An 18,527-nucleotide genomic window follows, 5' to 3' on the forward strand; every position below is an offset into this window, starting at 1 on the left:
ATCTTGAATATCGATACCATCGTTATCATAATCATTTTTACATATCGCATTATTTTGCTGTATTTCAAAAGTACCTACTGGTGGTAGTAGCTTTCAGCACTAAACCGCGGCACTTTTAAAATTGATTAAATGTTAATAATGACAACTGTTCCACGAAATATAAAAACACGTGATAAGACAAAAGTTAAATGCGTTTTGAGATAAGTGCACAAAGCTGCGTTTACTGTGACACAGTTCGATTCGACACGATTCAATTTGACGTGATTCAATTTGCCGCATTTCAGATGAACGTAATTCAATTTGGCACGATTCAATTAGACAACTTAAAGGCTTTATATTCCAAGGTATATGAGAAAATTTGTTGTTCAATTATATGGAAATGAAATGGCATTACTTAATTTGGTGTTTACTGTTATTTAGAAAATATTTTTGGTCTTAAAATTTCATACAAACTGTGTGCTAAATGTTTTGAAAAAAAAAAAATAAAATCAAATTAGAAATTTATTGCAACTCGTGTTGTGTATATTATTATTTTACATTACTATCCTCTTCCTGTATTTTTTAGAACTTGTAGAATCTTCAAGCGTCTTTAGGGACATCTGTCATGGAGCGCTCTCTATGGCGCGTTTTCGTCTAAATGTACGAATTGCAACTATTTCCGTCTATGGCCTTACCAAGAATTGTTATTAAAGTTCGACGTTTATTATTATATTGTACTTATACTATTATATTATAATTTTTTAATACTTCGTCAAATCGTATGCAAACAATAATGATAAAATTAATCGAAATTATAAATTATTAACCTAATTATTAACCTAAAAATTCAGACGATATTTCTTCTCGATATTTATTTACAGAAAAAATTCTATCAACATCAAGGTATTGAACACAAAATACTAATAATAATAAAAATATACTTTAATTATAAATCAGATGAAATGAACAATAATCGTAAAAAATGCATTCGTTCCGAAACGTTTGCATTTTACTACATGCACATATGACACACATTTAATGTATCTATATCTATATCTAATTCTAATTGCTTAACTGATCGACTAGTTTTCTATCAGACTAAAAAAAAGAAGAGAAAAGAAAAAAATACGGCGAGACGTTGATCACAGCGAGGACCCGATTCCTTTTTTCTTTCAGCCACGGTGTCTGAGGCTGCACGATTAGATAAGAGCCCGGTTCATAGTGCGTCCGAGATGCAGAACGCATAAGAGACCAAGAAACCGGAGGACTGGCCTCAGTTAAAGCTGCGTGTGCATACCGGCGAATTCGTTGGCAAATCGCGAGCAAAAGCTTTCCTTCGAGTTGCTAGATCAGCGAGTGTCCGTCGAGTGCGGTGCACGTGTGCCCTCCCTCGAGTCTTCTCGTTCAGACTTTCGTCTCAAGATCGAGCTATGAATCCGTGGTTTGAGAGAACGGTTCACCAGTTAGGCTCGGATTAATCGCGATTAACTCTTTCTACAAGCTACCAGTTTAAAAGGCACAAGAACCCAAGAAAATTCGAAAATGCCAGCCTGCACCAGCGAGAACGTCTCGAGGTTCTGGTCCTCGAGCCCGTCGATTTCCAGGAGCAACAGTGTGTCGCCGCCCATGCCCAGTTCGCCCCTGTCCACTTCGCCGCCCTTCGTGTCACCGATATCGACCCTGAAACGATCGATATCGAACATATCCAACTCCTCCAACGCATCGAACGTGTCTTACTCGTCGAATAACTCGGTCGCCCCAACTGTCATCTTCTCCCCGAGACGTCAGCAGCAACAGCAGCAACAAAGGTTACAATTGAACCAGCAGGCTCAGCCGACGCAAGGACAAAACCACAATCGAAACGGTTCGTTGCTGCTCAAGGTACTACTCGCTTACGTCGGCGTGGTGCTCGGAATATTTCAAAGCATCGTGAACGGGATAACCTACGCGTTCTGGGCTCCGGCGCTATGGGTGTCCATTTGGATCTACATGCTGTGGGTACTCTTCCAGTTCCCTGTCACCGCTATCAAGTGGTTCCTGACCGTACTCTATACTCCGACCTCGGAGAGGACCCGAAACAAACGCTGTGTGCTGATCAGCGGAGGCAGCACGGTGCAGGCGGTTCACCTGGCCCGCAATTTCTACAAAGCCGGGGCCAGGGTGGTGGTCTGCGAACTGGATGGACTATTCGGGCTGGCTAAATTTTCCACCGCTTGCTCCAAGTTCTATACGATCCCGAAACCCGGGCCGGGCAACGCCATCAAGTACATCAAAGCGCTGAAGGACATCGTCCAAAAAGAGAAGGCGGTTTACTACATTCCGGTGAGCGCCACTAACACGGCCTATTACGACGCCCTGGCGAAACCCTACTTGGAGGTCATGGGTTGTGAATGTTTCGTGCCCAGTGCCAGTGAAGTGACAGCCTTGGACGATCCTCTGGAACTGCTGCGAAGATGTCGAGCCTTGTCCTTACCCACGCCTCATCACTCCGTGCTGCGATCTATGCAGGACGTGTCCAGGTTGTACGAGCAGAACGCCTTCACCACCGGCAGGTACCTGATGCTGCCCGCGGGACCTGCTGGAATGAGCGACAGGGGTAAGGTGATCTTGCCGCCGACCGCGAGAGAGTTCCGCAACCAGCAACACGAGATCAGCGAGAATAAACCCTGGGTGGTAGTTCGAGACCCTAATGGGAAGCATTACATCACCTGTACTACGGTCAAGGAGTCGAAAATTGTAGCGAACGTGACCTGCATGGTGGACGAGGAGCGAGGCTTGATACCAGAGGAACGGCCGGAAGTGATGCAGTGGTTGAATCAGTTCTTTGGACGGTCCTTCGGCTCGAGGATCAACGGACACCTGAGTTTCCGGCTGGCAGTAGCGGAAGACGGAGAATTGGTACCTATCGGATGTCGGGTCGGAGTTAGTCTACCTTACATCTGTCACACTGGTATACACCCTCGATTGGTTTGGAGACCGTGCAGGCACTTCTCCAGACAGAACTCCGGCATTTTCTTCAATGCGGACAGACATTCATTGCCCGATGCGGTTGCCTGTGCACTGAAACGACCAACGGGGGAAACTGCGCCCCACATGATAGGCACCGTGCTCGACAAACGGGAAGCTCTGTTCACTTACTGGGACCCCTTGCCCTACTGCGCTTACTATCACCTGCAGCTCCCGTTCAGGCGGCTGGCTGGCATGATCAGGGCGCAACCTGTGCAACATAATCCGCCGTTAGGAGTAGTGCAGTAACCTACGAACTAAAAAGTAACGTTTAGAAACGAATCGATTTTTATTTGAACGGAGATCTTCGACGAAAGATTTCGATGGTAAGAGATTATCGTATCGTCAATTTGACGAAAGAATAAGCTCGCTTCGCACAACTCGACTGAGCTCGAGAGGTCCCCCACCGCCCGTGTTACCCCACTATTATCCGTTTTCCACTTTTTCGTTTGCATACAACGTGGACAATTAGTACGAATAGTGGGAAAAGGTGATGGACAACCACTTTGCGAGAAACCGGCACATGGCGCGTAAACATTTGCGGGCACCGGTTAGTAGATTTTCGTATATTGTCACGGGATCAAATTTATAAACGTAGGACTTAAAAAATTTGAGAACTTACCGATTTGAAAAGTTCTAAATCTCTTTAAGAGAAAACTCGCTTAACCGGCAATACAAATATTCTTCGTTCAACGAAAGACCATAACATACGACAAGTTGTCATGCATTCTGCGCATCTTAGCTCTGATTGGTTCGAATATGCGTGGTAATTTGCCATGTTCATGGTACCATATACCCCATGACCTTTTATTCTGTGTACTTCCTATATCTTCAATTCTTCTTCTCATTCACATATTTTTGTACACCATGTATATGATTGACGAACTAAAAATATACAATAGAGAGACAACTCTAAGTAAAAAGGTGATTACTGAAATTGGTCGAGTTACGACAAAGAGATGGCCTCTCGTTGACCGAAGTATTGACTCTACTATAATAGCCTATATTTAATGTATTCATTTGGTTGTTAGTAGAAAAGTAGATTTAATATCGTTCTTTCTCTCGCACACATTGCTGCACGCATCGTGCGCATAGAAATATACGAAATATAAAGTGTTGCAGAGTGTTTGCAATGTTAGTAAAGCGCATGCGCGCGACCCTTGAATACGATCCATGTGAGGACGAATGAGAATAGACAATAATTTATTTCGACTATCAACGCGCAGGAATAGGTAAAGATCTATTTTGGCGCCAAATCGACAATCGATATCGATGTATAGTTTGGGACGCCAAGTTCGAGAGATTGCGAACGTTTCACGTGAACAGCCAGTATTCAATGTCGGTTGTTTAAAAAAGAATAAAGTGGAACGAGAAACTGTAAAATTTGAGTGGGGGAAATGTGAGGTCAAGTTCGCGTCTGTCGATGATAAATACTTCTGAACTCACGATTGGGAGCGAATGCAAAGCAAATAAAAAAGTTGAAAAATAAAGAAAAGACATGTTTGAATCACGTGCTGTCGTTGTTGGACGACGATGCGACGTTTTTGCGCGTCGCGATTAACTTATGTTCCTATCTTCGTAGACTGCTATGGTGGAGTATGTGTGTGTATGTGTATGAAAGAGAGAAAAAAAGCTTAAAGTTGAGATTTTCTAACTATGCTGAGCGTGAAAATTGTATCGCGTCTTGTCGCGTGTAAATAGTAACGTTTAATCGAGCCTGATATAGCATTTATTTCTCGTCGGATGTGCCATTTTTCTTTTTGTTTTTCCCGTGTCGACAATTCGACTTTGTACCCCGGTTATAACAGATAAGCGAGCACACGTAAACGTGTGCACGTATAGAATGAAACGATTTTATATTTTATATTTAATTCAATACACTTCGTTAAGCTTCGTAATAAGTTGTAAATAATGTTAAGTAAGCTATAATTACTGTAACGGTATAATATTGATAAGCTTGAGTGCAGACAGATTTATACATTAATGGAAACGTTCCAACCGATTCATGTACGGTAATGAGGCGTTTACAGAATTTCTGTATTTATAGTATTTGATATTTTTATAAGACGCTGGACAGATGATAACATTCGTGTAAATACTCGTGAGGATATTCTAATGATAACGAAAATCATTAATAAAAGCTATTCAGAACGCTGTTTTTTTATATAATCGTTGCTTTTTATTTTTGTGTATGTATTGCGTGTAGCCACCTCGTGTTAACATGTTTTTTGCCGTAATAGAAGTAGGAATGAAATATCTGTCATCTTTTAATAATCTGATTAAATTATATTTATAGTATTGCTTACCGATGACTTCCATCTATTACTACTTTTCAAAGAATTCAAAAACATTTTAATGATTAAATTTTTTAAAGTTAGATTTTCTTTAGAAGATCCTTGTAATAATACGTCTTGTGTATAATCGTTTTCATGGTTAGGTTATGGCCGAATTTTATTAGGCATATAAAGTTCCTAGCATAAATATTTTATTAAGAAAAGTACATATTTATATTTTTAAAACAACAACCGATAATGTAAATAGAACCCAGCCTGGTTATGAAAATTAGTTTATTAGTTTCTTTGAAATAGTGTACAATTCTAACAATCCAGACACGCACGTGATTGGCATACATAAAACGTGTGGCAACACGTGACGATGTAACGCGTGGTAATACAACTCATAGTGATATAACTCGATCCTGTAGAATTGCGAATTTTGCGGAAAATTGTTATACAGATGGTGAAAGCAAAACATACCACAATCTTTTATTATGTAAAGCTGAGAATAAAGAATGTATTATAAAAAATAAAAAGTGTGAAATGTGGAATTGTCTATTTTTATTTACCTAAATTCCTAGATCTTTAAAGCATCTAATATTCTTTAGATAAAAATCCTAGTTATCTGAGTGCACATCAGTGTTATTTGATAGTAAAATACTTGAGTACTCAGACATCATTATAAGAGTTGATGTTGACAGATAGAGATAAGAAATAAAAGGATGATCTTCGTTAGCCTGTTTATCGAATCGTAAAACGACTCATCGATTAATGCGGAAAATATATCTGATGCAGCATTAGCAACAAACAATTTCTCAAATAGACTGGAGGATGTGTATTTTAATCAGTTGGCTCGATTGTACGAGTGGAAGTGTAAATAATGTTCGTTATAGATGAGAGGATGACCCGAGGGCAGCACAGCTTCACGGACTTTGAGTGGCTGGGGTCGACAGTTCGAGAGATGCTGTCGGTATTATCGCGCATCTCCTTTTCTCTTTTTCTCTAGTGCTTCTTTCGTTCCTTTCTCTGTTTCGCTGTAGTTGTCAATCGCTAACTAAACGTACACGTAACTTTCTTGTTAATTGCTTTCCTCCTTTTCCATCGACGTTTAGTCATCGTTGTCATAATTACAATTTTATGATCAAGAGAGAAATAGCTTAGCGATGGATAAAAATGGGCTCTCGTTATATTGCATATAATGAGATTTTTTATAATTTGGGAATTTAGGAACTTTGGTAATTTGGTAATTTAAAACTTTAAGGAATTTGGAAAATTATGGGGCCTAGGGAATTTAATAAATCTAGTAAAAATTGAATCTGGGAACCTAGGGAATTTTTGAATTTAGGGAATTTGGGGATTTGGGGATCTAGGAAATTTTGGGATTTGGGGATCTAGGGAATTTTGGGATTTGGGGATCTAGGAAATTTTGGGATTTGGGGATCTAGGGAATTTTGGAATTGGGGGATCTAGGGAATTTTGGGATTTGGGGCTCTAGGAAATTTTGGGATTTGGGGATTTAGGGAATTTTGGGATTTTGGGATCTAGGAAATTTTGGGATTTGGGGATCTAGGGAATTTTGGGATTTGAGGATCTAGGAAATTTTGGGATTTGGGGATCTAGGAAATTTTGGGATTTGGGGATCTAGGGAATTTTGGAATTGGGGGATCTAGGGAATTTTGGGATTTGGGGATCTTCGGAATTTTGGGATCCGGGATCTAGGCATCTGGGAATCTAGGCATCTGGGAATCTAGGGAATTTTGGGATCTAGGATCTAGGGAATTTTGGGATCTGGGATCTAGGGAATTTTGGGATCTGGGATCTAGAGAATTTTGGGATCTGGGGATTTAGGGAATTTTTGGATCTAGCGATTTAGGGAATTCTGGGATCTTAGAATACAGGGAATTTTGGGATCCGGTAAACTAGGGAATTTTTCGGATCCGCAAGTTTTAGAGAATCTAGGGAATTTTTTGAGTCCACAGAATTTAGAGAATCTAGAGGCGGTGGAAGTTATGGAAATCTAGGGAATTTCGGTATTTGCTAGAGATCCAAGAATCTAGGGAAATATGGGCAATGAAGAGAACCTAGGGAATTTGAGAAATTTTGCGATTTAGTAAATTTAGCAACGATAAAGTTTCTATACGCCTTAACTTAAAAATTTGTTAAGTCCCAAATTTGGAAAATGATACTTTGAAAATTAAAAAGTTTGTTACCTCGTGTGTTCGTAAATTGAGATGTAAAGAGTCTTATCAACTTTATGTAATACTTCTCAGTGGCTCTTATTTGACGAGTTTTTATTGATATGATACGTTGACAGGTAAAACATAATGACATTTTATGATGAACAGAAACAAAAAAAAATGGAAATTCAAAGACGTGGAACAAATGTGTAACGCAATCTTATCATGCGATAATATTGAAATGCAGTTCCTTGACGACGGCTGGTGAAATAAATCAATACGCAGGTCACTATATATATATATTTTCTTTTTTTTTTGTTAGATTTCATCCGTGGGAGACACGTAATAGACGTTGTTCTTTCGCCAAGAATCGCACACAGATATTTCTCCGCTGTCTATGTGTCTCACCAGGTGAATACATATGAAGGAGAATTCCGAATAAAAATTTATGTAAAACGACAGATAACAGTAGCGATGATAATATTAATACTAGCAAATAAAGCGTTAATCGTTCAGATTTAATGCGTCAACTGTGATGTATCTGAGGTCGAGAAAAAGAATAAGCACACGCGTTTGAAAAAGAACTAACAAGGAGTCCGAAATACGTACGTACCATCGATACAATTTATCCAAAAACGCGTAAACACTCTGGAAATATCGGAAACTCGAATATCAAAGTGTCACCGAAGAGATTCGAAAAAACGCTGCTACAAAAAGTGGCACACACGCTCGGCAATGCGTTATTTTTCTGAAGTCCTCGGTTTTGCCGACCCTTGTTATCGAATCGGGGACCTCGCAAGATTATCACGATTCGTTGCTTCTCGTTTTACAACAGCATTATTGATTTATCAATTACACATTCTGTTGCCTTCCGAATCTATCGCAAACGATTTCTCGGAATTTCGATTAATTTTTATTTACGAGGTACCGATCGGTCTACCTTCGATTTATAAAACAGAGATTACCGTCTCGAAATAACCGGAGCGGTGGAAAGGCAGAAAGAGGTTCGTTAAAGGTTTACCGAAAATTCTTCCGCGGTTCAAATAATTTCATTGTGGTTATTGTTAAAAAGGTAAAAGCTTGAAAGCACTTTGTTAGCCGGTAACAAGATGGAAAGTCATTTTCTTGGGCAACTCGTGCCACGTGGTTCCAGGTACGATACTGTGAGAACAGATTCACCTGACTCGAATACCAATGGTCTGCTTCGCTGCCATCGCTTACACCTTTACTGCCAATTTGTTAGCCAGAACGTTTATCCATACGATCATTACACTATGATCATTAGAATGATTAATTCTTTCTAAGGAATCATTTTTCTTGGAGATCAAATAGGTGGTCAAATTATTGTGTAAATTCATGAAACTTTCGGAACCTTCCAAAACAGTATTTTGCATTATACATTTCATTTTTTCAACGGTATTTGAATAAGTCTGATTTGAACAGAACGTTTAAAACAGACATTTACATATTTCACGTATAAGTACAGACTTAATTTTGACGATACATAAAGGGTACTGACAAGAATTTATTCCGTAAGTGTTAGTCTCTCCGTCTGATTACTATAAGTCTCATACTACTTGCGGTCCGTAGCCTCGTGGGTTTACATCTTCCACTTTCGTCGACCCAAAACTGATCGGTGATGTAAATTCAATTAAATCAATCTTTTATAGAGAATATAAGCAAAAGGTACTTTTGGGGTACTTCTAATGTAATCATGATGATGTACAATAGATTAAAAGATGATAGTGCAAGATTAAGTGCTTGTGTTTTTAATAAGAACATATTATAACATGTCTGACCATATATGTCAATTTCTACTGGGGCAATTAATGTGTTGATAGTTTGTATTGTAGTAGTGTGTCTGACTACATATGTCAGTTTCTACTGTAGCATTTAATGTGTTGATAGTTTGTATTATAGTAGTGTGTCTGATCACATATGTCAGTTTCTACTGTAGCAATCAATGTGTTGATAGTTTGTATTGTAGTACTGTGTCTGATCACATATGTCTGTTTCTACTGTAGCATTTAATGTGTTGATAGTTTGTATTATAGTAGTGTGTCTGATCACATATGTCAGTTTCTACTGTAGCATTTAATGTGTTGATAGTTTGTACTGTAATGGTGTGTCTGATCACATATGTCTGTTTCTACTGTAGCAATTAATGTGATGATAGTTTGTACTGTAATAGTGCGTCTGATCACATATGTCTGTTTCTACTGTAGCAATCAATGTGTTGATAGTTTGTATTGTAGTACTGTGTCTGATCACATATGTCTGTTTCTACTGTAGCATTTAATGTGTTGATAGTTTGTATTATAGTAGTGTGTCTGATCACATATGTCAGTTTCTACTGTAGCATTTAATGTGTTGATAGTTTGTACTGTAATGGTGTGTCTGATCACATATGTCTGTTTCTACTGTAGCAATTAATGTGATGATAGTTTGTACTGTAATAGTGCGTCTGATCACATATGTCTGTTTCTACTGTAGCAATCAATGTGTTGATAGTTTGTATTGTAGTACTGTGTCTGATCACATATGTCTGTTTCTACTGTAGCATTTAATGTGTTGATAGTTTGTATTATAGTAGTGTGTCTGATCACATATGTCAGTTTCTACTGTAGCATTTAATGTGTTGATAGTTTGTACTGTAATGGTGTGTCTGATCACATATGTCTGTTTCTACTGTAGCAATTAATGTGTTGATAGTTTGTACTGTAATAGTGTGTCTGATCACATATGTCTGTTTCTACTGTAGCATTTAATGTGTTGATAGTTTGTATTATAGTAGCGTGTCTGATCACATATGTCTGTTTCTACTGTATCAATTAATGTGTTGATAGTTTGTATTATAATAGCGTGTCTGATCACATATGTCGGTTTCTACTGTATCAATTAATGTGTTGATAGTTTGTATTGTAGTAGTGTGTCTGATCACATATGTCAGTTTCTACTGTAGCATTTAATGTGTTGATAGTTTGTACTGTAATGGTGTGTCTGATCACATATGTCTGTTTCTACTGTAGCAATTAATGTGATGATAGTTTGTACTGTAATAGTGCGTCTGATCACATATGTCTGTTTCTACTGTAGCAATCAATGTGTTGATAGTTTGTATTGTAGTACTGTGTCTGATCACATATGTCTGTTTCTACTGTAGCATTTAATGTGTTGATAGTTTGTATTATAGTAGTGTGTCTGATCACATATGTCAGTTTCTACTGTAGCATTTAATGTGTTGATAGTTTGTACTGTAATGGTGTGTCTGATCACATATGTCTGTTTCTACTGTAGCAATTAATGTGTTGATAGTTTGTACTGTAATAGTGTGTCTGATCACATATGTCTGTTTCTACTGTAGCATTTAATGTGTTGATAGTTTGTATTATAGTAGCGTGTCTGATCACATATGTCTGTTTCTACTGTATCAATTAATGTGTTGATAGTTTGTATTATAATAGCGTGTCTGATCACATATGTCGGTTTCTACTGTATCAATTAATGTGTTGATAGTTTGTATTGTAGTAGTGTGTCTGATCACATATGTCAGTTTCTACTGTAGCATTTAATGTGTTGATAGTTTGTACTGTAATGGTGTGTCTGATCACATATGTCTGTTTCTACTGTAGCAATTAATGTGATGATAGTTTGTACTGTAATAGTGCGTCTGATCACATATGTCTGTTTCTACTGTAGCAATCAATGTGTTGATAGTTTGTATTGTAGTACTGTGTCTGATCACATATGTCAGTTTCTACTGTATCAATTAATGTGTTGATAGTTTGTATTATAATAGCGTGTCTGATCACATATGTCTGTTTCTACTGTATCAATTAATGTGTTGATACTTTGTATCATAGTAGTGTGTCTGACTACCAACATCAGTATTTACTGTACCCATAAAAATATTAATAATCTAAATGTACATACGTATAGTGTCTGATCACAAACGTAACAAAAAGTGAGTAACGCGTAACACATCGTATCTAACCACAAGTTTTTTACCCTGTACCAAAGTCTTATGAATAAGAAATTCAACTTGAAGAAAAATTTAACTTCAAAAGAAACCGATTTGTAACGAAGGACGTAAACAACGATGAAAGCAAAAAGTATGGCCACCGTTCCTATCACCTGTATATCGCGAAAGTTTGTTGAATCGCGAGAAATCGGTGCGATATAAGGTTGGTCGAAATAACAGAGCGAAGATAGCGGCGTTGTATCTAATCTCGAAGACGCCTAAGAAGAAACGTCCGTCAGAGTGCAACGAGAGTAAATATTATAGCAGAACGGGGGAACTTTCGGTGTATCGATGATGGTCGGCTATTAATACTGTCCAGTTGTTAGTTGTACACGCAGCATCGTGACTGTTCGATAATAAACGGTGTTTTCCATTTGATCAATTTGCCTGTCGCCAATTTGACCAATCAACGATACGATTTCTGTGTTGTGCTCTTTTACGTCCAATCGAGTTGTTTTCTTTCTCTCTTGTTATTCGGTGATCTTGAAAAACCTGGCCTTCGCGAGAGACCTTCAAAAGAAGGATGAATCTGCTCGTGCTGTTTGTCGCGTTGAATGTTCTGTTCGCCGTTGCATACAAGAACGAACATTGTCAGACAAGAACGGACGATCAAGTTATCTGGGAGTACGACGTGAGGAGATCGTACAGGATCGGTGCATATCAAGTGCGTGCAAGATATCAGTATCATTCTATTTAATAATTGATAATCTAGCTAGTAAGTAGACTCGTAGGTCAAGAGATATAGGAGAACATCAAAAGAATTGGAAGATAAAATTAATTACACACTCTAATATTATATATTTTCAATATTAATGAGGAAAAAGTATTAAAGTGTTATTTTGCTGTCGTTAGAAATGTGTTAACATTTTATTTAAGTCTGTAAGTCTTCAAATCTTTATTCAAGTTTTTATTGCTCGATTTTTGTCAGTACTTCGAAGTTAGGATAAGTGTATTGTTAATGGACTGTACTATTCGTGTTAACGTCCTCTAATCTAGTCACCGCGATAAAGGGAAATGATATACAGTGTATGCCTTGTACATTGTTGGTCAAAAGTATGAAACCACCTCTGATAAGACTGAGGTGCGTGAAAGAAACAATTTTATTTGTAATTCTACTATTATTAGAAAGATATTTTTAAATATAGAGCATAATTTATGATTAATATGTACAATAATATTATAATTAATAATGCTTCTCTTTTGTCAACTATTTCATTATAATGTCGATCTACATTGAATTTTGAATAAGATGGTATCGTACTTTTAGATAATGTATCACGAAGTTATTTCAGACTTCAAACACCAGGTCAACGACATACACATTCGCTTTTCAGTTCGTGTAACTTCAAATGTTCGCTGTACAGATGAGACACGTTGAAATACATGTACTTGAATATATTAAAACAAGGATACAAGGTATCTCACATTTAGTGTAGGTCCCTGAAATGGGGGGGTAGTTGACGCGATTCTGAATAAGATTTCCCCTTGCAAAAATGGGGTTTGAAGCTTCGTTTTTGAATTATTAAGGAAAAACATCGGACCAATTAGAGCGTGAGGATTACACATGCGCAGATGTGAGAGCGACAGCTTCGAATAACGCGTAGTTATCCAACGCGCGGTAATCCAACGCGTAGTAATCCATCGTGTGGATATGCAACGCGTAGTAATCCGGGAGTTTGGATATTCAATATGTAGTAGTCCAACGCGTAGTAATGCAACGCGTGGTAATTCTAAGCGTAGGAATCTAACTCGTGGTAATTCTAAGCGTAGGAATCTAGCGCGTAGTAAACCAACGTGTAGTAATGTAACGCGTAGTTAGCCAACGCGTAGTAATGTAATGCGTAGTTAACCAATGCGTAGTAATCCAACGCGTAGTTAACCAACGCGTAGTAATTCAACGCATAGTTAACCAACGCGTAGTAATCCAACGCGTAGTAATGTAACGCGTAGTTAACCAATGCGTAGTAATCCAACGCGTAGTAATATAACGCGCAGTTAACCAATGCGTAGTAATCCAACGCGTAGTTAACTAATGCGTAGTAATCCAACGCGTAGTAATGTAACGCGTAGTTAACCAACGCGTAGTAATCCAGCGCGTAGTAATGTAACGCGTAGTAATCCAGCGCGTAGTAATGTAACGCGTAGTTAACCAATGCGTAGTAATCCAACGCGTAGTAATATAACGCGCAGTTAACCAATGCGTAGTAATCCAACGCGTAGTTAACTAATGCGTAGTAATCCAACGCGTAGTAATGTAACGCGTAGTTAACCAACGCGTAGTAATCCAGCGCGTAGTAATGTAACGCGCAGTTAACCAACGCGTAGTAATCCAACGCGTAGTAATGTAACACGTAGTTAACCAATGCGTAGTAATCCAACGCGTGGTTAACTAATGCGTAGTAATCCAACGCGTAGTAATGTAACGCGTAGTTAACCAACGCGTAGTTAACCAACGCGTAGTAATCCAACGCGTAGTAATCCAACGCGTGGTTAACCAACGCGTAGTTAACCAATGCGTAGTAATTCAACGCGTACTAACCCTCACGCTCTGATTGGTCCATGTTTTTCCTTAATAATTCAAAATCGAAGCTTCAAATCCCATTTTCGCAAAGGGAAATCTTATTCAAAATCACGTCAGCTACCCTCAGAAACCTACGCTAATTGTGAAACACCCTCTATTCATAAATTGTTGTGCGTTCATTATGTAAATTTAAAAGTTTCCTGCGTATATCTTAAAACATAAGGTCGAGATATGATTTCATATATAAGCAAAGATATTCACAATGTTAGCCCTGTCAGCATATTTCAAGGTAAACGAAATAGATGAAATATGCATCTTTTTATAAACAGTTACATCAAAAACAATTCTGAAATCAAACTCTTATAATTTTCTGGACGGTTGCGTCATAGCTAGCTATTGCTACAACATGAAATCAGAAAAATAAGAAACACAAGTTCAGTGATACAGAGGTGTTAATTAAACGACTAATTAAGCACGGGTGTAATATCTTCTCCCGACAGCCCTGAAAGAAAATTTCCAGCATGGATAATATACTCGTGGTTATCACGAACTTTAAAGTGGAAAGGAGAAATCAGTGCAATGAAAGTAATCACGAATTTAATGTCCTCGAACGAGAACAGCTCACAAGATTGCGGTTTTTTGCATCCGTTGGAAATAGTATTTAAAATTCACCGAAATCGTTCCATATTTTTTACTTTCATCAACGAGGTTATTTTTATAAGAACCGAGTCAATAATCGAGCATTCTTTCATTCCGATGTTTATTAAACATCAACATTTAATCGGTGTGTAAAACAAACAAGACATCTCGAGCATTATCACGTGTTTCTCTTCGGCAAAGATTTTTCTACTTCTTCGTGTCGCTTTGAACTACCGATTCTTTCGTCTCTATGATAACGAGATAACCGTACGGTAGAAAAACAGACCAATCGATCGACGTAACTTTCGTAACTCACGGTTTACTCGATTCATTCGGGCCCACTGTTATCTACGGCTCCTAAGTTCAGTCGCCTCGAAGAAATTGTGTCAAATTGCATTATATTTAGCATTTATATTTCAATGTTATCGTTGTCTCAGATCCGGTTCTTCTTCCGTAGCGTTTTGTTATTTCGCGATCCTGTTATCGTCGTACGGGACGAGTTCGAAGTCGAAGCGATTCGAGCGAACGCGAAAAGTGTGAATAATGATAGGCATTCAACGCTATCTGTTGCTAATGTTCGGGCAATTTAGTGATCGCAAAGTTTCGAATTGCTGCCATGCTCGTTCCAAATGAAAAGGTTGCGGAATTTTATACGTTAGTGGATTTAAACCTAAATGCCGGTCTAACAGTATTTTTCTGACAGAAATTGCAACACGTTTAATAAGGGTTCTAATACTGTCATGGAAAGTTCGTAAGAGTTGTCATGTTTTTGAGAATATCAGAATTCTAGGGAATCTTTACAATATAGGGAATTCGATGAATTTATGGGGACTGGAAAATTTGTGAAGCCTAGAAAATTTTACGAATTTGGAGAATTTGTGAGATTTCGATAAATCTAGGGAATTTTTGAATTTAGGGAATTTTGGAAATATAGGGAATTTTGAAAATCTAACGAATTCGGGAAATTTTGAAAATCTAGGGAATTGGGAGATTCTAGGGAATTTTTGAATTTAGGGGATTTTGCAAATCTAGGGAATTCAGAAAATCTAGGGAATTTTGAAAATCTAAGGAATTCGGGAAATTTAGGAAATTTTGAAAATCTAGGGAATTTGGGAAATCTGGAGAATTTTTGAAATCTAGGGAATTCGCAAAATCTATGGAATTTGGGGGTGTAACCCCCTAGGGGATTTCGACAATTTTTGTAATTATGACAATTCTAGGGAATTTCTGAATTTGGGAAATTTTGAAAATCTAGAGAATTTTTACACTTTGGGGAACTTCGACAATTTCACGAATTCCTAGAATTTGGAGATTTCAAGGATTTAGAGCTTAGAAAAATCGACAAATCTAGGGATTTAGAGAATTTGGGGAACCTAGGGAATTCAGGAACTTTCGGCAATTTGAAGAATATGAAGAAGCTAGAAGAGTGAAGAATTTGTGGAACTGGAAGATCTAGAGAATCTTGACATAGTAACTATTATACGATGGAAGCCTATATTGCATTTGAATGTACTAGATGTTACCACTGTTATCACTATTAACAATATTAACTATTACTACATGGTAATAAATCAGTTATTAACAGTAATACTATCACTGTTAAGTATCGCTATTTTAAGCTCGAAATCTACAGCAGAGAATAAGTGGTCCAGCACAGATTAATAATGATTACATATTTGATTGGTTACAGGAAGTCGAGGCAGAGTACGGGCCCACGAGTGCAACGATCACGTGCATAGGAGTCGATTCGTTATCTGACGAGAACAACGGAGCCATGTGGGTTACTTCCGGCGGTATAGGATACAATTTCATCAAGATTAAGTTCAGGTCGAAGTATTCTAGGGGACTTCACTATCGAGTCTACGTTTACGGGAAACCACACTTGGAGACATGAATTGTACAAATTTTATGCGAATAGATAATAACTATCGTTATTTATGATCATGTTTGTATCCGTAGATTAAGCTTCGATAAAACCATTTCTTTTAAAACGATTATTTTCCCGTGTCCTTATCTCCGGCGATAGTGAACTTTGATAATACGAACGCGTTAAAAAATTGCACTCTCGAAATCATTTGGAAGCGGCAATTAAATTTATTGCATGTTATTCGCGGTTCAGATCACCCGGTCAATGATGTATTGTAAGTCAAGGTAAAATTGATGGTACAAAGTCCCCTCTGATAACGTTTCTCCCGCTTAAATTAATATGCATAATTTGAAATTCACGGTGACTGGGAATTTCTCGAGAAAGCAGGAAGTTTTGCGAGCTTTTCCTCGAATTAACAATAGCCGGGTCAATCCCAATTTTCTTTCCATTATTCTACTAATCGCTTCCAGCGATTACATAAAAGAACAAAAATAAATTACCACTTATTTTCCTGTTACATCTGCAACTGTTTATTAACCATGCGTCATCTCTTCAGATATGTACTTACTAGTTGCTATTGCGGTAACATGTTATGACTACACGAGTACCAATGATCGTAATAAAAATATGAGTGTTACGAGTGTTATACTTTTCTGTACCAGATGGCGTGTAAAATCGATTTTAAAAATGTACCCTTACGAATAAAATTATGGAGTCTTTGTACAGAAAAATATTTGTGTACGATTATAAAGTTAAGCAAATAAAGACTTCGCAGTTAATAAAATATCGCATCAATGTTCCAAATACTGTATGCTGATATGTCCGACTGTAATCCAAATATACTATTCCGAAATAAAGTCATTAAACTGTCACGTTGATAGTAAATCGACGAATTGTGTCACAATTCATTCTAGGATTGAAGTAGTATGCCGTGACTGGAATGATTGAACTGGATAAAAGTTTCCTGTAAAAGTACCGAGAGATCAGGAAACCATTATGCCGTGGATAGGTACCAGGCCGCAGATGTCCTACCGGTTCGACGAATAATGAATCGGAAGAGATATTTATCCTTTTTCGTGCACGAAACAATAGTCCGACAGGTCATGCGAACTTCTTACTTTCTTAAATAATTGGGAACAAAAGAAACGAATATTTGTTGTTTCAGCTATCGTGTTCTTTTTATTGTGCTATAGACTTAGGGTACTGCTGACATTTGGAGATTGATAGTGCTATTGACTTTACAATTTTTCAATTGTTCGAGTTTTTGATTTTATTGATTCTTCAATTATTCAATTTTTCGAATTTTCAATTCTTCGATTATTCAATTTCTCGGATTTTCAATTCTTCGATTGTTCAATTTTGCGAATTTTCAATTCTTCGATTATTCAATTTTTCGAATTTTCAATTCTTCCATTATTCAATTTCTCGAATTTTCAATTTTTCGATTGTTCAATTTTGCGAATTTTCAATTCTTCCATTATTCAATTTTCCGAATTTTCAATTCTTCCATTATTCAATTTCTCGAATTTTCAATTTTTCGATTGTTCAATTTTGCGAATTTTCAATTCTTCCATTATTCAATTTTCCGAATTTTGAATTCTTCGATTATTCAATTTTCCGAATTTTCAATTCTTCGATCATTCAATTTCTCCAATTTTCAATTCTTCAATTATCCAATTTCTCCAATTTTCAATTCTTCCATTATTTAATTTTCCGAATTTTCGATTCTTCGATTATTCAATTTTTCGAATTTTCAATTCTTCGATTATCCAATTTCTCGAATATTCAATTCTTCAATTATCCAATTTCTCGAATTTTCAATTCTTCAATTATCCAATTTCTCGAATATTCAATTCTTCAATTATCCAATTTCTCAAATATTCAATTTCTTGATTATACAATTCTTCGATGCTTCAATTCTTCAATTCTTCAGTTCTTCAATTCATCAATTATTCAATTATTCAATTGTTCAGTTATTGAATTATTGAATTTTTCAATTCTTCAATTCTTCAACTCCAACTAGTCAATTAAAAAATTTTCA

The 18,527-nt window shown here is 37.2% G+C and overlaps 2 protein-coding genes and 1 long non-coding RNA gene across 3 annotated transcripts; all 3 read left to right on the top strand.

The window, feature by feature from the left end:
- Positions 1 to 199: 199 nt before the first annotated feature.
- LOC105663089 (uncharacterized) lies at positions 200 to 671 on the top strand. Its single transcript, XR_001096582.2, has 2 exons — positions 200 to 344; positions 566 to 671. It is a non-coding gene; the product is annotated as an uncharacterized LOC105663089 (long non-coding RNA).
- A 277-nt stretch (positions 672 to 948) lies between these two features.
- LOC100878678 (uncharacterized) lies at positions 949 to 5,812 on the top strand. Its single transcript, XM_012290085.2, has one exon. It carries the CDS (start codon positions 1,522 to 1,524, stop codon positions 3,232 to 3,234), a length of 1,713 nt encoding a protein of 570 aa, XP_012145475.1. The 5' UTR covers positions 949 to 1,521; the 3' UTR covers positions 3,235 to 5,812.
- Positions 5,813 to 11,745: 5,933 nt separating this feature from the next.
- LOC100875756 (uncharacterized) lies at positions 11,746 to 17,375 on the top strand. Its single transcript, XM_003705335.3, has 2 exons — positions 11,746 to 12,123; positions 16,310 to 17,375. The coding sequence occupies exons 1-2, from the start codon at positions 11,983 to 11,985 to the stop codon at positions 16,511 to 16,513; spliced, it is 345 nt and encodes a 114-aa protein (XP_003705383.1). The 5' UTR covers positions 11,746 to 11,982; the 3' UTR covers positions 16,514 to 17,375.
- Positions 17,376 to 18,527: the final 1,152 nt, after the last annotated feature.

This window comes from Megachile rotundata, chromosome 1 (genome assembly GCF_050947335.1).
Source record: "Megachile rotundata isolate GNS110a chromosome 1, iyMegRotu1, whole genome shotgun sequence".
NCBI lineage: Eukaryota > Metazoa > Arthropoda > Insecta > Hymenoptera > Megachilidae > Megachile > Megachile rotundata.